Below are 21,714 nucleotides of genomic sequence, written 5' to 3' on the forward strand. Positions count from 1 at the left end.
TTTGGTTTTATAAAGAACTTTATTGACAAACACAGCCAAACATGTTACTTCTTCTTGGACACACCCACTGTGCGACCGCGACGGCCGGTGGTCTTTGTGTGCTGTCCTCTCACACGCAGGCTGCAGGGAGAAAAGAAAGTGGTGTTAGTCTCATTTGGATGCATGGATACTGCTCTCATTAAGGATCAGTTACAAGCCTGATGCTTAGCATTAGACAGCGCCCCAAACCACACACACACACCTGTATCCAGTCCCAACGTTCTAATTCACATAATATTAAATAAAGATGCATCATACAAAACCGGTGTTTGTTCCGGCACCCTGCCACTACCTGTGCAGCAAATCTTTCCAGCTGCGTTACTGCTGTTCCTGTCAGCAATGAGATACAGTCCTGCTAGAAGAGGAACTTCTCAGACTGACCGATGCAGTGTGCTAGAACACTAAAGGCGCCAGTGTTCCAGCTGCAACTCCGGATTGCCGAAAAACAGATTTGAATTTGACAATCCGCAGCAGTTGTCAAATTAGAGCCTACTTGTTTGTCGGATCTGTTGTGACGGAAACTTCCTTCAAGGCTGTCTGTACCGGCAGCATTAAATAAGCAAGGGCCGCTATATTCCCCAGCAGAAATAGCGGCTGGGATTGAATACCGGTGTAAGTGTTCATCTCTATATTATTATATAGACCATGGGTCTTCAACCTGTGGCCCTCCAGATGTTGTGAAACTACATGTTCCAACAAGCATTGCTACATTTTTTTTCCTATAAGAGCATGCCAAAACTGTCAGGGCATGCTGGGACATGTAGTTCCACAACATCTGGAGGGCCACAGGTTGAAGACTTGCCCTAGTGCCATGATGGCTAACCTTGACACTCCAGCTATTGAACTACACATACCAGCATGCCCTGCATCAGTTTTAGCATGGCCAAAACGGTAGCAGGGGATGCTGGGATGTGTAGTTCAACAACATCTGGAGTGTTAAGTTTAGCCCTCACTGCCTTGTTACCTTCTCATCATAGCAGCTCAAACATAGGATTACCTTGATCAGGGTCTGTATCCCCTAGCATGGCAGTTTTTTTGGACATCCATGCTGTGTTGTGCACACTTGTGCTTTAGCATGAAGATCTAAGACACGGGTAGTGTCCCCGCTAGGCTGTTTTAGCGGGGCGCTGCGCCCTGACAGATTTTTAAAGGGCAAAATGCGCCCTGCCCCTCTCGCAGCGCCCAGCTAAAAAAGCCTCACGGGGAAGCCCCAGCAGCACAGTGGCTTCGGAGGGGCCGGGCCCACCCCCTTTCATGACGCCGGTGGCCCGGTCCCGCCTCCTTTAATGACACCGGCGGACCCTGCCCGCTGTCACTCGTAGAGTGAACACTAACGGTGCAGACGTACTTAAAGTAATAAGGAGTGATAAACATCCAGCCAATCCGCTCTTAACTCATTATAGGCACCGTTTAAAGAAAGGCAGTTAGGAGCCGACTGGCTGGATATCAATCACCCTCATGTTTATCTTTGAGGCTTAATACATCTGCCCCATGGACTGTTCGGATACCTAGAGGACAGAGTTATGAAACCACCAGTGCAGTCCTCCCAGTAATATTACATAGTGTTAGAAAAGTGACAAACGAGTAGTCTCCTTATCGTCATCTGACCACCGACATAGTCATACCAGAACGTTCTAGTTGGGCAATACCAGGCTTTATAGGCCCTGTACAGTTACACAGCGCTGTCCAGAAAGAACAGCTACAGAACTGTAGGATGACCGTCAGTACCAGCTCCTGCCTGCCCCCACTCATTCCTCCACATACACCAAGACCGGAGACTACCCAGAGGGGTATGGGCCATAGAGTCAACCACAGTAAGGTCGACACTTCAGAAGGTTGACATGGGCAACGGTCGACTTGGGTTTCAGTTTTTGCCCCAAATTTAGTCAGTCAATAGACACCACATCGTTGCACCGCATCCTCTCCTGGCTTTTTACACAGCACACCATTATATTCTCCATCTACGCCAGAGATGGGGAACCTTCGGCCCTCCAGCTGTTGAAATACACATCCCAGCATGCTTTGCAACAGTTAGCATGACCAAATAGCAAAACTGTAGTAGGGCATGTTGGGATGTGTAGTTCCCCATCCCTGCCCTATGCCTTAGTGGATGGTAGGGCGTGAAATAACGCCTGTAGGTACATGTCAGTTAAAAAATTAAATAAAAAAAAATGCCAACCTAATGCTTGTCTCAACCTAGGTCCATGTCGGCCTTCAGTGGTTGACACAACAACCATATACCCACCAGAGATACAGCAGCTACACTCCGATTACAGCCCTCACCATCACAGCATGCACTGGTGGCCTATAAAGGAACAGCCCAGGACTTGCCTCCTGAGTAAGGAGACAGCTGAGCTACACCGCTGTCAGGTGCTCCATGGGATTCCCATAGACCTGGGGTTCTGAAACTCGGTCCTCAGGACCCCACACAGTTCACGTTTTCCAGGTCACCCGACTGGTGCAATCATTACTGACTGACACATTTAAAAGATCCACAGGTGGCACTAATTATTTCATTTGATTCTGAGAGGAGACCTGAAAAACATGCACTGTGTGGGGTCCTGAGGACCAAGTTCAAGAACTTGTGCCAGAGACACAAAGCAGGCTACACAGGACAACCCAGCGACACAAAGCAGGCTACACAGGACAACCCAGCTACATGGCGGAGTCTCTGCATCTGCACAGGAAGTGCTACAATGTATCAGCCAAAATTTCCCAATACAAGTCTTGTTCAATACACAGATTCAGAAACACACACACACAGAGAGATGCACTGGACGTATGACAAATGTACTGCAGAGAAGGTCTCTTCCCTAAGTAATACATCTGTCTAGACAGGGCTGCTCTACCATAGCTGCCAGGATCTGGGGGTGTCTGCCCATCACAAGATAGATGCCTATGAGGAAGACATCCTTGCAGTAATTAATGCTGTGGAGTTTCCACACTTTCACTTGAGGGGCGTAAGTGGATATTGGCGACTGTGGGGGTAGTAGGTGGAAGTGCCGCTTAAGGCCCCCATACACTAGCCGATTTTGGTCAGATTTCAGCCAGATCAGTCGGATCTGGCCGAAATCGGACCAAAATCGGCTAGTTTTGATGTCCCCTCAGATCCGATGCGCGGTCCCGTGCGCATCGGATCTGCGTCGGGTGGTCGGACCTGCTGCACGTCCGACCACCCGACTTGGGACCTAGTGGGGCGGTGGAGGGAGCAGGGGGGGCTGGGGACAGCGTCTGTGCGGCGAGAAGGTAGAGGGAGACGCTGCGGGGGACACAGGCTGCATAGAGCCGGGCAGGGGGAGCCGGCCGGGAGCTGTCAGTAATGAATAAAAAAAAAAGCCCATACAATGAATGGGCGGCCTGTGATTGGCTGAGCGCTCTCTCAGCCAGTCAGCAATTGGCTGAGAGAGCGCTCAGCAGCCAATCACAGGCTGCCCATTCATTGTATGGGCTTTTTTTTTTATTCATTACTGACAGCTCCCGGCCGGCTCCCCCTGCCCGGCTCTATGCAGCCTGTGTCCCCCGCAGCGTCTCCAGCCCCCCCTGCTCCCTCTACCTTCTCGCCGCACAGACGCTGTCCCCAGCAGCGGGGGACACAGACGTGTCCCCCGCAGCGTCTCCAGCCCCCCCTGCTCCCTCTACCTTCTCGCCGCACAGACGCTGTCCCCCGCAGCGTCCCCAGCAGCGGGGGACACAGATGTGTCCCCCGCAGCGTCCCCAGCCCCCCTGCTCCCACCAGCTCTCACCTCTTAGCGCCCCCCCCCCCCCCCCCCTTCTGCTCCCCGGGTTTTTTACATGTGATAAATCGAGACGATTTATCACATGTAAAAAAATGGCACATCAAGTGCCAATCTAATCAAGCTCCCCCGGGGAGCAGCCGGGGAAGCTCAGGGGGAAGTCGGGGGCGACTTGTCCTAAGGACAAGTCGCCCTAGTGTATGGGGGCCTTTAGGGTGCTACACTGCCCACAAACTCTGGGGTCTATGTACTTAAGCTGGCCATACATCAGAAAGATCAATCTTAAGATCGATTGCGCTCATGATTGTGTACAATTTCCCTTGAAATCCCGGCAGTCCTTGGTGGTTTTTGGACACACAATCTACTCACAATCCATCATACAATCCATCTGCTGATTGATTGTATGATTGTGTACACAAGATGTACACACAATCCATCTTACAATCAATTGAGATTGTATGATTGGGTACAATATCTTTCTGATGTATGGCCACCTTAAGTTAGTTGTACATTATCTCCATCCAAGGCTAAACACCAGGTTTATCTGACCTGTAAAATTGCATCTGATTTCCCTTGAATTTCCCCGGCAGCTTCCCAGGAGGCCTACATACAATTTGACACTTGATGCACCATGTTTTACATCAAATTTGTGTCAGATAAATCACATGATTTATCACATGTGATTAACCACGTGATTTATCTGACGCAAATTGGATGTGCCATCAGATTTATCTAATGGGATGGCTGTAGGGAGTGGCCTGAACAGTGCTATACCTTGCAGGTATTATGCTGTGTACACACGGTGCAATATGATTGCTAGCGATATATTGCTAGCAATATATTGCCAGGAATCATATTGCTCAGTGTCTCCTTTTCATCAGCGATGAAAAGGAGACACTGCTACTGTCAGGGGGCAGCAGCGGAGAAGGGGGTAGGGATGTGAAGGGGAGGGAGCAGCAGCAGAAGAGAATCCTTCTGCCGCTGATCTCCGCTGACCTCCTGCTCAGCACCAGGGGAAGCCAGCAGCACTCCAAATCACTGGGAATATGGTCGCTCAGCGACCATATTCCCAGTGATTTCAGCCAATATTGCCCCCGTGTGTACCCACCTTTACTGTTCTGAGGAAAAGAGAATGGCGGTATATGTATATGTAGTTCGGGGGGTGTCGTCACTCGTACAAAAAGACACCAAGCATGGTTCCGCGGCGGGAGACAAACAACTCACTCACGTATTTATATATATCTGAAACGTTGGCTTATACTCCATGCCTGCAGTCTTTTTGTACAGCGCCGCCACCGCCCCTCGAACTATACATAGCAACAGTGCTGCTGTCATCTGGAGGGAACTGTTAGTTTGTTACAGTATTAACATTTTGCTCCCATTATTGGAGGGGTGGTCTTATATGAAACAAAAGGTGTGCAACTGAAGACTGCACCTCCAGTATTAGAACAGAACAGACAGCATGACCACTAGCAGCAGAGACCTGTGAATGTCTAATGCACAGTCACTGACACATATACTGTGTCCGTCTTCTAGTAGATAACAGACACCACTGTCTGGCACTTCTCACAAGCCAAAGTTTATTTAGTTTTATATGAGCTGGGGAAAGGGGGAGGGGGGTCCGGGCTTTGCTGCCCACGGTGTCATTCGTCCAGCAGCAGGAGAGAGGTCCGGACTCTACAGCCTGTGCTGAGTGCAGACATTACGGAGAGGGAGGGGGGGGGGGGGGGGGGGGGGGCTCTACAGCCCGTTCTTATATTCAGCAGCAGGGGAGAGAAAGAGTCCGGGCTCTAAAGCCAGTGCTGCCTGTCATTCCAGAAGAGTGTGTCACTGCCATGCCGCCCTCTGCCCTCTAATTGCGCCTGCCCCTTCCTGTGACGCCGACTGCTGCTACTGCCACTGAGGGGTTGGAGGATGGCCGCGCACCTGAAGGAGGTACCCAGAGTGCTACATATAGATATATCGCATCTGAAACATCGTGGGTGCTAAAAAGTACCCACGATGGCTCAGATTCCGATATATCTTATGTTCTGCAGGTACGACCATATGATCCAATCTGATGATCACGGGAACGCGCATCAGATTGGATCAGATGTCACAAACATGCGATTTTGGGCCGATTTCACCCGATTTATCGGCCCAAAGTGCCGAAATCGGCCCAAAATCACATAGTGTATGGGGGCCTTTAGTGACAGGTGCCGACTGGCTAGTTATTTATCTCCATCCTGGGATCAGTACATAGGCAGCTCATCTTGGTGGAGAGTCTGGGACATAATTGGAGACCTATACTGCTGCATGCACTCACTTCTATTTCAGGGGTATCAGTCCGGACCTGATCCCCTGAACAAAGTTAAGTGTTCATTTTTTCATCTATATTGTGCAGTTGGTATTGGCCCGTTGTGACCTATATTTTAATTGTCCTTCTTAATAAACTTGTTACTTGTATTATACCGGCATCTTTACCTTTATCTTTCTGGTATACAACCATTGACATAAGAAAAAGGAGTGCTGAATCAGAGGGGGACCATATAAAAGAAACCGAGATAGGATTGAAGCTGCATTGTATTGTGTAAGTGGGGTACGTCCCCAGTCTTATATTCTGTCTACCTCACACTGGGTGGAGATCCAATTTAACCTTGGGGAAGAAAAGGCCCTACCTCTAGGCTTGAAAAGAAACCTTTATGTGAGGAGCACATCCTTTTCTTGGTGTGAGTAGGGTACGCTACCCTTCTGGACTTACACACATATATACTTCCCACCTCTATTTTTTAGGGTGGTGGTTATCAATTACATCACCACTAGTTTCAGAACGTACTACACTATATCCCTCTTTTTTTCTCTTTTATACTCCCGATATTGAGAGAGGTGGAGCAAAGAGAAAGGAGAAAAATTGAAGAAAAGAAAGAAAAGACACGTCTTGGAACACCATTCATCTACGACTGTCTTTTATTTTCACTAGTTTGTGAGCGCGGTGTGCGACAGGGGAATACCTTTTTGTATATCCTGTGTCTTTGTTGAAGGTTGGGTGACCTTCATTTCCCTGTACCTACTGCTGCTCTGTGTGCGCCAATAGGGTACTGTTATTCTTTTTTTTTTTAGCTCATCTTAAGGTGCCCATACACTAGTAAGATGTATCTTCAGATCTGGCTGGTTGGAACAAAAACATGGTTATGGATTAATGAGTTTGTCAGTTTTCCAAGCAAGTCTTTTGCTCTCATCCATAACCATGTTTTTGTTCCAACCAGCCAGATTTGAAGATAAATCTGCGTGTGTATGGCCAGCTTTAGTCCTTGAGGACCTTTGACAGTTCGTGTTTTCTAGACCACCTGAGGATATTTAAAGTGTGACAGCGCACCTGCTGGGTGACCATTCATCCAAGATCTGGTGCCACGTTATCCATTAAAGCCCTAATCTAGCATGACTGCGCTGCCAGCTTCTAGCACCGTAGCTTTACTAAGTAATAGATCCAGCAGAAACACTGACGACATGGTCACATAACCTCCTACAGTAATCAGAGCAAGGATATTGGCATGAAGACAAAACCATCCAACCAAGTAGATCACATACACTGATCAGGGCACAGCAAACGTCTGATGGGGAACTTCGTTCCATAAAAAAAAAAAAAAAAAAAGTAAAGGCCCACACAACACTGGGTGATTTTGAGTGGAAAGCCGCTCAAAAAAGGTTTGAGCAGCTTTCAGCTCAAAGCCGCCCAGTGTGCATGGCCCGGCGATGCGCGCTCCTGCATCATCACCGGGAAAGACACTCATCTGCTGGTATTAGCAGCAGATGAGTGGCTTTGCATAGTGCTGCGTTATGCAAAGCAGCTCAGTGTGTACTCACTGAGCGGATTTACCCCAGCGATCATCGCTGTCCATACACGCTGGGCATAATCGCCCAGTTTGTATGGTTCTTAAGTATAAGGACGGGGTTGATCTTATTGGCCGCAATGATTTTGCAGGTATAAATCATGGCAACAATTCATAGCAGCCACAATTCCCAGAGATGTGCTCACTGCCCAATGGAGCATTGCGCACTCGTTAATTCTGGTGCCATGATGATTCACTCTGGGCCATGAAATCACAGCTGGGATTGACCCCTATGACTCTAAAGGTGCCCATACACGTTACAATTAGTGCCCCAACAAAGAGTCATCTTTTTCTTGTTTCCTTGACGTTACAATGATTGTATACAATATCGCATCTCATCTCGGGTTTGCAATGGGATGACATCTAGTACAAAAAGTATTTGCAGAACTTACTTTTTGTACTAGATCTCAAAACAGAGATGCGATATTGTATACAATAAATTTTAACGTGTATGGGCACCTTTACCTGTGTCAATGCACACAAATGATCATCCAGGAATACCTCGACCCTGGGAGTACCCAGACACTCACCCCCAGAAGTGACGCAGTCCTCTGTGAGCCTTAATCTTCTTCAGCCTCTCCAGATCTTCACGGAGTTTGTTGTCTAGACCGTTAGCCAGAACCTGATTGGAAGGCAAGACAATCAGAACTGCGACCCACCGCACTATTCCTTCACCCCCACCCCCCATACTAGCATCAAACTTTCCCGACAGAAGACGTACCTGGCTGTATTTCCCATCCTTAATGTCTTTTTGTCTGTTCAGGAACCAATCTGGGATCTTGTACTGACGGGGATTCTGCATAATGGTGACCACGCGTTCCACCTGTCAGGAGAGCCAGGACACACAAGTTAATAAAACCCCTTTCAAATACATGAAGGAGCAAGCAGCCCAGATAAAGGCTCACCTCATCCTCTGTCAGTTCTCCCGCTCGCTTTGATAGGTCAATATCAGCTTTGCGCAGGACAACATGAGCGTAACGACGTCCAACACCCTTCAAAACAGAAAACAATGTAACGAGTGATAGGAGTAATGTCTACAGCAGGAATAAGGAATTTTTTGTATTGAACAAGACATTAAATTGACCTTATGCAATAGCTTCATAATAAAATAATGGCACTGAAAATGAGCATTAGAAAAGTCACCACAGATGTGCGGTGTAGTGGTTAGTATTACTAGTACACAGCAATGAGGTGACTGCATATTTCCTGTCATCTGTGTGGGGTTTGTATGCCCCCTGGGAGCTTTAGACCAAGTACATGGGGCAGGACTAGAATGACGTCCCCTCATAATTAGCAGTTATGTGACTACAGGAAGCACCTGCAGCTAGCGGACCTGTCACTAGCACTTAGTAAACATTGTGACAGGTTCAGCACTAACTAAAGAATCAACACTCACCTTGATTGCGGTGATGGCAAAGGCGATCTTCCTGCGCCCATCGATGTTCGTGTTCAAGACACGCAAGATGTGCTGGAACTTCTCAGGTATCACGAGCGACTATAGGGGACAGAACACAGAATAAATAGTAGGAACAGAAGGAATGCCACAAGCAAAACATCCAGAGATCCATTCACTATACCTCCCTATGTACATATACTGGCCAGCTATATGAGACAACACAGTGCACCCTACACATATACACACCACTAAAGATAGGATTCCCATACCAGTTCAAAAATAATTTAGATCAGACCCTCCTCCCCCTATCTTACTTAACAGGAAAACATCCTTTACTATATTTTGTCTGGGAGGTGCTGGGTGTGGTATAGGGATCCCGACCGTCATTAGCCCGACATCGGGATCCTGACTGGCCTCGGACAGCATGGCGAGCGCAACAAAGCCCCGTGCGGGCACGGTGGCTCGCAACCTATTCTATTCTCCCTCTATGGGAGTCATGGACCCCCAACAGAGAGAATAGCCAGTGGCCGTCGGGAACCTGTCCGTCGGAGTTTTAACAGTCGGGATCCAGACGTCGGGTAAATGACTGCCGGGACCCCGTCCGGCACCCGGAGGTGCTACCCACTACTTATACACAGACCTAAAACACCCTGAAAGAAAAAAAAAAAAAAAAAAGCAAGTATCCTTAGGGTGCACTGATTGTGAAGAAAGAAAGTATATATGTGTAATTTAAAAAAAAGAGACAAATAGCTGTGTGTTTACTTCGTATATAAATTAAGAAATTAAATGTGCCTATAATACGGCAGCTATATGTGACACCGCAGTGCACCCTACATGTATATGCAATGGCCTACTTCACACCACCTCTATGATTCTTTAGAGTGCAATGATGCTTTACACATCAGCTATATGTGAGACTACATGTATCTTACACCCTACTATGATACACTGCAGTGCACCTTACATGTACACACCAGTCTATTATATTATACACACCAGCCTATTATATGATACACTGCAGTGCACCCTACAATGTACACACCAGCCTATTATATGATACACTGCAGTGCACCCTACTTGTACACACCAGCCTATCATATGATACACTGCACCCCACTTGTACACACCAGCCTATCACATGATACACTGCAGTGCACCCTACTTGTACACACCAGCCTATCACATGATACACTGCAGTGCACCCTACTTGTACACACCAGCCTATCACATGATACACTGCAGTGCACCCTACTTGTACACACCAGCCTATCACATGATACACTGCAGTGCACCCTACTTGTACACACCAGCCTATTATATGATACACTGCAGTGCACCCTACATGTACACACCAGCCTATCACACAGCACTTATGTGAGACAGCACACTATGGTACTCATACATGTACTAGGCTGTCACACAGCAACTACATGTGAGACACCGCAGCATCCAGGGCGCAGAGCAGGAACATGTCTTCCTGCCAGGGAAGGGGGGCACCGCAATACCCCGCATAACCCACTCGCGGAAACCCCGCAAAACCAGCCGTGCACCCCCAACGCCTCCCGGAGCCACCCCCATCCCAGATGGCAGCGGATTGCCGGCACCAGGGCTCTCTCTCCCGTAGCAGCACTCACCATGGCGCCGGCGTCAGGGAAAGAGAGAGAGAAAGGAAGTGACGCAGCTCGTTCTTATACAGAGCCGGCCCCTATCGCATCACTTCCGGTATTGTGAGACTCTGGTCCCCCCGGGGGGGCTGGGAAGTGTAGTTTGGGGAACCCGGAAGTAGAGCAGGACCCTGGGCAATAGACAAGCGCCTGGAGACAGTGTAGTGATGGCTGAGGTGAGTAATTAGGGGGTGCTCTGCACCCCCCAGATGTTTCCCTGCTCTGCATGCATAATGTCCTGCTGTATGTGCTGCAGCAACCATTGCTCTGCAGTCATCTGAAAAGCTATGTGTGTATATATATATATATATATATATATATATATATATATAATCATTCTGCATACTGTGCTGTATATCAGGGTGGCCTACCTGGCCCTCACCTTCAGGGAGAAAATGTTCTGTTCCTGGACTTCCCTGGTAATGTAGGATTGCCATCACCTGTGGCGATACACACCTTTCTTATCAATTACCTAGCTCCCCACAGGTGATGGCAATCATACATTACCAGGAAGGTGTCAGGCATGGTCACAATGTGTATGGACACCATTAAGGTAGTAACAGTATGACAATAGATTAGATAGATCACAGGTCCGAGTTTGAGAACCCCTGAGATAGATGCTAGAAAACGTCATACTTGCATTGTGTCCAGATAACCCATCCCGCCTGGGGTGGTCTGGGTGTGGTCATTATCCCGACTGGCCGGACCCAGACACCATGGTGAGCGCAACTAAGCCCCTTGCGGGCTTGCCACGCGAGCCACCTATTCTATTCTCCCTCTATGGGGGTTGTTGACCGCCATGAGGGAAAATAGCAGGTGGCCGTCGGGAACCTGGCTGTCAGTGTTTTGACAGTTGTGATCCCGACATCGGGTGAATGCCTGTTGGGATCCCGTCCGGCACCCGGGTGGTCTGACCCCAGCACTTTTGCCCGGGCTAGACCTTGGATGATGAATGTGTCCCTCCATGGTGTAGGGGCCATGACAGCTGCTGTCAGATCACTCATATAAGCTTTGTGGAGCCAATGGATTTATTTGTGACTGAGAGGAGGCATCAGGACCCTGGGATGGCCTGTAAATGGCCAGCATCCTCTAGCCATGATAGCAGTCTAAACTTACCTTACCTTTACTAGGACAGTCTGCACCCAGCAGACCCAGAGTCATTAGCAACTGAGTAAACCCCCCCCCCCCTTTCCCCCCTGTGTAAGATGTATGGCGTATGTGATATGTCTGTTTTCCTTTCTAGATGGATGATTTAACCCTGAACCTCGGGGATCTGGATTTGACCTCTGATGATCTCACTTTGGACACCGTGGGCAGTAAGTGACTGGACCTTCTTTTTGGTTCGACCACCTCATCCTATTATTCCTTCACTTTCTTCCCCCTCTCTAAATCCCCGTTACTTGTGTAATATCTGGGTGCCCGATTTTTTTATTGTATGCCTTATCTTAAGGCATACAATCAAATGCCATGCGATTTTTCGTGAAAATCACCTCGCATCACATGCAACCAAATCGCATGCGATGCGATTGACGCGATTTTCCATTGGATTCAATGTTAAATGGTCCTGTTCATTTCCCCACTATCCAAGTGGGCATGGAGTTGATTTTATATAGTGTGGGGAGCGCAGCGAGCCACCGAGCCCGAAGCATGGCAAGCGGACGCGGATTACCTAACATGTATTCCGCATCCGCTCGCCACGCTTCGGGCTCGGTGGCTCGCCACGCTATTTAAAATCAACTCCATGCCCACTTGGATAGTAGGGGTATGAACAGGGACCATTTAACATTGAATCCACCGGAAAATTGCATCGCATCGCATGCGATTTGGTTGCATGTGATGCGATTTTTCCAACCCGATCCAAAAATCGGGCGCCCAGATATTACACAAGTACCAAATTCCTCCGTCCCCCCCACACGACCACGTCCCAGCTCCCTGACTCTCCACCTGACTCTCTCTCTCTCTCTCTCTGCTCAGTCCACATTCAGGAGAACCTGGAGGATGCTCTTGTGCAGGAAGCCTTGAAGACAGTGAGTTTGGTAGTAACACACGTTGGGGAACATGGGGAAGAGTACATGGGCACTAACATTTGAGGTTTGTGACTTAGCAATAGCAATGGGATGAGAGACTGTGACCATGCTGATCACAGATGGCCTGTAGGACACTGGAGAACATCGCGGAGGGATTTTATATAAAGGACCTCTCTAGTTTGTGTCAATAATCCCACATATTCTGCTCCTACATCTCTGAATCCAACTTTGCTTCTTCTCTCAGGGCGTTGACCTCCGTCAGTACTCGAAACAAGTGGAGATGGAACTACAGCAGATAGAACACGTGTCCATCAAAGATTGTATCCTTCCCAAACCATATGTGGTGGAGGTGGTCAAGCTATGAACTTGTGGTGCCCAGTGTCACTTCCCTGCAGAAGTCCATCAGGGGGTTTCTTGAGACCAGAGCGTTGGCTGTAGGCCTAAACCGCCCCCCTTGTTGTTCTTACCTCTCAGGGTTGTCCATTTTCCTCAGCATGTGCCAGATATTGAGCAGAGTCAGAACATTGCCTCTCTTCATAACCAGATCATTGCCTGTGACGCTATCCTGGAGGTGAAACGTTCTCTTCTGTCCTAACTGCTACAGTTCCCGCCTGCTTCTGTGTCTGTCTCCTAATGCATAACCTGTTTTCCCCTGCGTTACTGCGCTATCTTTTTTTTTTTTTTATGCTGATCACCACTGTTGATTTCACAGCGGATGGGCCTAATGCTGGGAGGGTTTCAGTCCGACCTCAGCTCCATCAGCTCGGAGATTCACACGTTGCAGGAGATGTCGCTCGCTATGAACATAAAACTTAAGAACCGTCAGACGGTCAGAAGTGAGCTGAGCGAGCTGGTGGATGAATTGATCATTCCCAACATGATGATCAGGTAATGGGAACGCCTAGATGTGTGATACAGCCCTGTGACCTCCATACCTACTCTGGAATTACCTCAGGCGTTCCGTGTCTCCATAGTGCGATCCTGGACGTCCCCGTCACAGAACAACAGTTTGTGGAGCAGCTGCAGGAACTGAACAATAAGATAAACTATGTAAAGGAGCAGGCGTTCCGGGACACGCAGGCCTGCGCAGATGTACAAGACACGCTGCAGAAACTGAAGTTCAAGGTGTGTGATCATCCCAGGCCTTCTGTAATAGGAAACCTGTCAAACATATTGCTATCCTGACTTTCATTAGATTGATTATCACTGAGTGGTTGCTGTGGGTTCGTTGTGAGGTAATGTTATTGCAGCCATATTATTAAGCTTGTACACCTGGTGGCAGCAGCCATCTTGTTGGTGACCTGGGATCTGTGAACCAGCGTTCTTTAGTATATTATCTGTCGGTTCATTAACACATTGGTCCTGTACCAGGTCCTTTTCCATTGATAGTTTGCATGGTTCACCCCACATTACAGCAGTATTCATCTTATGTATGCCTAGCTGATTATATTCAGCTGATAGTAATGCTTAACTTTCCCAGTCGCATTTATAACTCTGCCGTTCTTCATTTCAGGCTGTTGCTAAAGTGCGGGAGTTTGTTCTGCAGAAGATCTACTCCTTCCGTAAGCCCATGACTAATTATCAGATCCCCCAGAATGCACTGCTCAAGTACAGGTCAGTTTGTCAGATCAAGCAATGCTGTGTTCTCTGTGTCCGGATGCAATACTCATTACTCCAGCATGCACTGTAGCTAACCTCATCATGTACCCCAGAATGCACTGCTCCATACTGCTCATCCTGACACATACCCAGCATGCACTGCGTCTTACAGCTAACCTCATCATGTACCCCAGAATGCACTGCTCCATACTGCTCATCCTGTCACATACCCAGCATGCACTGCGTCTTACAGCTAACCTCATCATGTACCCCAGAATGCACTGCTCCATACTGCTCATCCTGTCACATATCCAGCATGCACTGCGTCTTACAGCTAACCTCATCATGTACCCCAGAATGCACTGCTCCATACTGCTCATCCTGTCACATACCCAGCATGCACTGCGTCTTACAGCTAACCTCATCATGTACCCCAGAATGTACTGCTCCATACTGCTCATCCTGTCACATACCCAGCATGCACTGCGTCTTACAGCTAACCTCATCATGTACCCCAGAATGTACTGCTCCACACTGCTCATCCTGTCACATACCCAGCATGCACTGCGTCTTACAGCTAACCTCATCATGTACCCCAGAATGCATTGCTCCATACTGCTCATCCTGTCACATACCCAGCATGCACTGCTTCTTACAGCTAACCTCATCATGTACCCCAGAATGCACTGCTCCATACTGCTCCATACTGCTCATCCTGTCACATACCCAGCATGCACTGCTTCTTACAGCTAACCTCATCATGTACCCCAGAATGCACTGCTCCACACTGCTCATCCTGTCACATACCCAGCATGCACTGCGTCTTACAGCTAACCTCATCATGTACCCCAGAATGCATTGCTCCATACTGCTCATCCTGTCACATACCCAGCATGCACTGCTTCTTACAGCTAACCTCATCATGTACCCCAGAATGCACTGCTCCATACTGCTCATCCTGTCACATACCCAGCATGCACTGCTTCTTACAGCTAACCCTATCACGTACCGGAGCATGCACTGAACCTTACCACTCACTCTGTCACATACCCAGCATGCACTTCTGTTTACAGCTCACTTCGTCAGATTCCCCAGCATGCACTGCTCCTTACTACTTACCCTGTCACGTACCCAGCATACACTGCTCCATACTGCTCACCTTGTCACATACCCCAGCATGCACTGTTGTTTACCGCTCACTGTCACATACCTAGCATGCACTTCTGTTTACAGCTCACTTCGTCAGATACCCCAGAATGCACTGCTTCTTACTGCTTACCCTGTCACACACCCCAACATGCACTGCTCATTACCATTCTTCACTCAGTCACACACCCCAGCATGTACTGCTGCTTACCACTTACTCCATAACAAATCCCAGCATGCACTGCTCCCTACCTTTCACTCAGTCATACACCCCATTATGCACTGCTGCTTCCCGCTCACTCCATCACATATCCCAGCATGCACTGCTCCTTACCGTTCACTCAGTCATACACCCCAGCATGCACTGCTCATTACCATTCTTCACTCAGTCACACACCCCAGTATGTACTGCTGCTTACCGCTCACTCCATCGCATATCCCAGCATGCACTGCTCCCTACCTTTCACTCAGTCATACACCCCAGCATGCACTGCTCCTTGCCGCTCACTCCATCACATACAACCTGTGCTTGCCAATTACATACCTGTCATTTTTCCCAAATTAATGAACTGCTTGGACGATGCTCCCTCCCACTATCTGCTGTTGTACACCTGATGTGGGTAAATATTGCACCTGATCTACTACAATCTGTGCTTCTGCAGGTTCTTCTATCAGTTCCTCCTGGGGAATGAGAGGTCGGTAGCCCAGGAAATCCAGGACGAGTATGTGGAGACCATGAGCAAGGTGTATCTGTCCTACTTCAAGTCTTATACCAACCGACTCATGAAAGTGCAGGTGAGATGGGCCAGGGGTAGGTGGTGGGTGTGATGAGGAAGCCAGTGGACCGGGGGAGGTTATACAGACTGCTGCTATTACCTGTATATAACATTGGGGGTCACTGCACCCCTCAATAACAATTCTGCCACATATCTGCTTCCGTCTGACCCACGCGGCTGCTCTGTCCCCATCTTCCCTCTCAGTCTTTCTGATTTTATTTCAGTACGAGGAAGTCGCAGAGAAAGACGATCTGATGGGGATTGAAGACACAGCGAAGAAAGATATCCTTGTGCGATGGTGCATCCAGTCACCGCTCCTCTCAGTGCCTTGGACTAATGCCATGTGTTAGGGTATAGAAGTAACCAATGCTTGTCCGATATATGGATGCTGGTACAACTTGTTCCACAGACTGTACATGGAAAATATCATAACTTCATGCCCGAAACACGGCCATGGCACTCTCATAATACACTTCTGACCCTCCCGTGGGAGGTGACCTACATTTATGTATCAGGGCGGCTGTATACCCGGCACTGTTGGGTGGTAACGTACCGTTATGTATCAGAGCGGCTGTATACCGGCACTGTTGGGTGGTAACGTACCGTTATGTATCAGAGCGGCTGTATACCGGCACTGTTGGGAGGTGACGTACATTTATGTATCAGAGCGGCTGTATACCGGCACTGTTGGGAGGTAACGTACATTTATGTATCAGAGCGGCTGAATACCGGCACTGTTGGGAGGTAACGTACATTTATGTATCAGAGCGGCTGTATACCCGGCACTGTTGGGAGGTAATGTACATTCATGTATCGGAGCGGCTGTGTACCCGGCACTGTTGGGAGGTGACGTACATTTATGTATCGGAGCGGCTGTATACCCGGCACTGTTGGGAGGTAACGTACCGTTATGTATCAGAGCGGCTGTATACCCGGCACTGTTGGGAGGTAACGTACCGTTATGTATCAGAGTGGCTGTATACCCGGCACTGTTGGGAGGTAATGTACATTTATGTATGAGAGGGGCTGTATACCCGGCACTGTTGGGAGGTAACGTACATTATGTATCAGAGCGGCTGTATACCCGGCACTGTTGGGAGGTAATGTACATTTATGTATCAGAGCTGCTGTATACCCAACACTGTTGGGAGGTAACATACCGTTATGTATCAGAGTGGCTGTATACCAGGAACTGTTGGGAGGTAATGTACTGTTATGTATCAGAGCGACTGTATACCAGGAACTGTTGGGAGGTAATGTACATTTATATTTATGTATCAGAGCGGCTGTATACCCGGCACTGTTGGGAGGTAACGTACATTTATGTATCAGAGCGGCTGTATACCCGGCACTGTTGGGAGGTAATGTACATTTATGTATCAGAGCGGCTGTATACTGGCACTGTTGGCAGGTAACGTACATTTATGTATCAGAGGGGCTGTATACCCGTCACTGTTGGGAGGTGACGTACATTTATGTATCAGAGCGGCTGTATACCCGGCACTGTTGGGAGGTAACGTACCGTTATGTATCAGAGTGGCTGTATACCCGGCACTGTTGGGAGGTAATGTACATTTATGTATGAGAGCGGCTGTATACCCGGCACTGTTGGGAGGTAACGTACATTTATGTATCAGAGCGGCTGTATACCCAGCACTGTTGGGAGGTAACGTACAGTTATGTATCAGAGTGGCTGTATACCCGGCACTGTTGGGAGGTAACGTACATTTATGTATCAGAGCGACTGTATACCGGCACTGTTGGGAGGTAACGTACATTTATGTATCAGAGCGGCTGTATACCCGGCACTGTTGGGAGGTAACGTACATTTATGTATCAGAGCGGCTGTATACCCGGCACTGTTGGGAGGTAACGTACATTTATGTATCAGAGTGGCTGTATACCGGCACTGCTGGGAGGTAACGTACATTTATGTATCAGAGTGGCTGTATACCCGGCACTGTTGGGAGGTAACGTACATTTATGTATCAGAGCGGCTGTATACCCGGCACTGTTGGGAGGTAACGTACATTTATGTATCAGAGCGGCTGTATACCCGGCACTGTTGGGAGGTAACGTACCGTTATGTATCAGAGTGGCTGTATACCCGGCACTGTTGGGAGGTAACGTACATTTATGTATCGGAGCGGCTGTATACCCGGCACTGTTGGGAGGTAACGTACATTTATGTATCAGAGTGGCTGTATACCCGGCACTGTTGGGAGGTAACGTACCGTTATGTATCGGAGCGGCTGTATACCCGGCACTGTTGGGAGGTAACGTACATTTATGTATCAGATGAGCTGTATACCGGCACTGCTGGGAGGTAACGTACACTTATGTATCAGAGTGACTGTATACCGGCACTGTTGGGAGGTAACGTACATTTATGTATCAGAGCGGCTGTATACCGGCACTGTTGGGAGGTGACGTACATTTATGTATCAGAGTGGCTGTATACCGGCACTGTTGGGAGGTGACGTACATTTATGTATCAGAGTGGCTGTATACCGGCACTGTTGGGTGGTAACGTACCGTTATGTATCAGAGGGGCTGTATACCCGGCACTGCTGGGAGGTAACGTACATTTATGTATCAGAGCGGCTATATACCCGGCACTGCTGGGAGGTAACGTACATTTATGTATCAGAGCGGCTATATACCCGGCACTGCTGGGAGGTAACGTACATTTATGTATCAGAGCGGCTGTATACCGGCACTGCTGGGAGGTAACGTACATTTATGTATCAGAGCGGCTGTATACCCGGCACTGCTGGGAGGTAACGTACATTTATGTATCAGAGCGGCTATATACCCGGCACTGTTGGGAGGTAACGTACATTTATGTATCAGAGCGGCTGTATACCCGGCACTGTTGGGTGGTAACGTACCGTTATCTGGTGGGTTGTGGCATTTCCATGGTTACCATCTCAGGCGGGTATATCTGCATTACTGGTGTGTCAGACTTTTCTCCTTGACCACAACACGCTTCTTCTCAAAGCCGGCTTTACGGAGCAAGAACACAGTGTTTACAGTGGGCAACAGAGCCGCCATCATCAGTCCGACTGAGCTGGAGGGTCCGATCATAGTGCCACATTCAGCGCAGAGGAGCGACGTCAGGGTGAGCGCTATCGGGAGGGTTAGGTAGACGAGGCACGAAGAGCTTCCAGTTGGTCTGCACTTACTACATTTATCATACTGTGCAGAATGGTTTAGTTGGGGGGGCATCATCTGATCTCGGGAGCGGGGGCATTGTCTGTGAGGGACAGTTCAGGGGTCACTGAGCAGCGGACTGTGGGCTGCACAGTTACAGGGTAAGGTATCATGACTCTGTGCATAGGGGAATTGGGGTCTTTGTTGCTGTGTGTTATGAAGTGGAGGCTGGAGTTAATGTTTCCTTTACCTCCCCATTTACCCGTTTTCCTCCCAGTACCCATTGAGTCCCTGTTCCGGAGTCAGCACTACGCGCTCCTAGATAACAGCTGCCGGGAATTCCTCTTCTTGTCCGACTTCTTCCTGGTGAGCGGAATGGCGGCTCAGGATCTGTTTAACTCAGTGATGGGCCGGAGCCTGTCCATGTTCCTGGTGAGTGTGCGCTCACAGTACTATGTGCCAGAGTGTGTGGGGTCAGCCTGACCCATCCCTAAATTACCTGTGTACGTCCATGTTCCTGGGGAGTGTGCGCTCACAGTACTGTGTGCCAGAGTGCGTGCGGACAGCCTGACCCATCCCTAAATTACCTGTGTACGTCCATGTTCCAGGTGAGTGTTCGCTCACAGTACAGTGTGCCAGAGTGCGTGGGGACAGCCTGACCCATCCCTAAATTACCTGTGTACGTCCATGTTCCTGGTGAGTGTGTGCTCACAGTACTGTGTGCCAGAGTGCGTGGGGTCAGCCTGACCCATCCCTAAATTACCTGTGTACGTCCATGTTCCTGGTGAGTGTGCGCTCACAGTACTGTGTGCCAGAGTGTGTGGGGTCAGCCTGACCCATCCCTAAATTACCTGTGTATGTCCATGTTCCTGGTGAGTGTGCGCTCACAGTACTATGTGCCAGAGTGTGTGGGGTCAGCCTGACCCATCCCTAAATTACCTGTGTACGTCCATGTTCCTGGTGAGTGTGCGCTCACAGTACTGTGTGCCAGAGTGTGTGGGGTCAGCCTGACCCATCCCTAAATTACCTGTGTATGTCCATGTTCCTGGTGAGTGTGCGCTCACAGTACTATGTGCCAGAGTGTGTGGGGTCAGCCTGACCCATCCCTAAATTACCTGTGTACGTCCATGTTCCTGGTGAGTGTGCGCTCACAGTACTGTGTGCCAGAGTGCGTGGGGTTACCCTGACCCATCCCTAAATTACCTGTGTATGTCCATGTTCCTGGTGAGTGTGCGCTCACAGTACTGTGTGCCAGAGTGCGTGTGGTCAGCCTGACCCATCCCTAAATTACCTGTGTACATCCATGTTCCTGGTGAGTGTGCGCTCACAGTACCGTGTGCCAGAGTGTGTGGGGTCAGCCTGACCCATCCCTAAATTACCTGTGTACATCCATGTTCCTGGTGAGTGTGCGCTCACAGTACTGTGTGCCAGAGTGCGTGGGGACAGCCTGACCCATCCCTAAATTACCTGTGTACATCCATGTTCCTGGTGAGTGTGCGCTCACAGTACTGTGTGCCAGAGTGCGTGCGGACAGCCTGACCCATCCCTAAATTACCTGTGTACGTCCATGTTCCTGGTGAGTGTGCGCTCACAGTACTGTGTGTCAGAGTGCGTGGGGACAGCCTGACCCATCCCTAAATTACCTGTGTACATCCATGTTCCTGGTGAGTGTGCGCTCACAGTACTGTGTGCCAGAGTGCGTGGGGACAGCCTGACCCATCCCTAAATTACCTGTGTACATCCATGTTCCTGGTGAGTGTGCGCTCACAGTACTGTGTGCCAGAGTGCGTGCGGACAGCCTGACCCATCCCTAAATTACCTGTGTACGTCCATGTTCCTGGTGAGTGTGCGCTCACAGTACCGTGTGCCAGAGTGCGTGGGAACAGCCTGACCCATCCCTAAATTACCTGTGTACGTCCATGTTCCTGGTGAGTGTGCACTCACAGTACTGTGTGCCAGAGTGCGTGGGGACAGCCTGACCCATCCCTAAATTACCTGTGTATGTCCATGTTCCTGGTGAGTGTGCGCTCACAGTACTGTGTGCCAGAGTGCGTGGGGACAGCCTGACCCATCCCTAAATTACCTGTGTACGTCCATGTTCCTGGTGAGTGTGCGCTCACAGTACCGTGTGCCAGAGTGCGTGGGGACAGCCTGACCCATCCCTAAATTACCTGTGTACATCCATGTTCCTGGTGAGTGTGCGCTCACAGTACTGTGTGCCAGAGTGCGTGGGGACAGCCTGACCCATCCCTAAATTACCTGTGTACGTCCATGTTCCTGGTGAGTGTGCGCTCACAGTACTGTGTGCCAG

General features: G+C 49.2%; 2 protein-coding genes across 2 annotated transcripts in view; one reads left to right on the plus strand and one right to left on the minus strand.

Annotated features, from left to right (window-relative positions):
• Positions 1–10,775, minus strand: RPS18 (ribosomal protein S18). The gene is made up of 6 exons (XM_083160229.1): positions 10,673–10,775; positions 9,039–9,137; positions 8,548–8,634; positions 8,364–8,465; positions 8,173–8,264; positions 1–120 (listed from the first exon to the last, which is right to left on the minus strand). The coding sequence occupies exons 1-6, from the start codon at positions 10,673–10,675 to the stop codon at positions 45–47; spliced, it is 459 nt and encodes a 152-aa protein (XP_083016355.1). The 5' UTR covers positions 10,676–10,775; the 3' UTR covers positions 1–44.
• VPS52 (VPS52 subunit of GARP complex) overlaps positions 10,730–21,714 on the plus strand; it is a 24,155-nt gene continuing 13,170 nt past the window's right edge. Inside the window, exons 1-10 of the mRNA XM_083160230.1 lie at positions 10,730–10,878; positions 11,946–12,018; positions 12,677–12,729; positions 12,974–13,049; positions 13,233–13,300; positions 13,442–13,617; positions 13,704–13,854; positions 14,243–14,343; positions 16,137–16,285; positions 19,681–19,835. Coding sequence (XP_083016356.1) covers positions 10,870–10,878; positions 11,946–12,018; positions 12,677–12,729; positions 12,974–13,049; positions 13,233–13,300; positions 13,442–13,617; positions 13,704–13,854; positions 14,243–14,343; positions 16,137–16,285; positions 19,681–19,835 — 1,011 coding nt within the window. The 5' untranslated portion in view covers positions 10,730–10,869. The remainder of the gene's footprint in view (positions 10,879–11,945; positions 12,019–12,676; positions 12,730–12,973; positions 13,050–13,232; positions 13,301–13,441; positions 13,618–13,703; positions 13,855–14,242; positions 14,344–16,136; positions 16,286–19,680; positions 19,836–21,714) is intronic.

Source organism: Crinia signifera, chromosome 9 (assembly GCF_055691185.1).
Source record: "Crinia signifera chromosome 9, ASM5569118v1, whole genome shotgun sequence".
Classification (NCBI taxonomy): domain Eukaryota; kingdom Metazoa; phylum Chordata; class Amphibia; order Anura; family Myobatrachidae; genus Crinia; species Crinia signifera.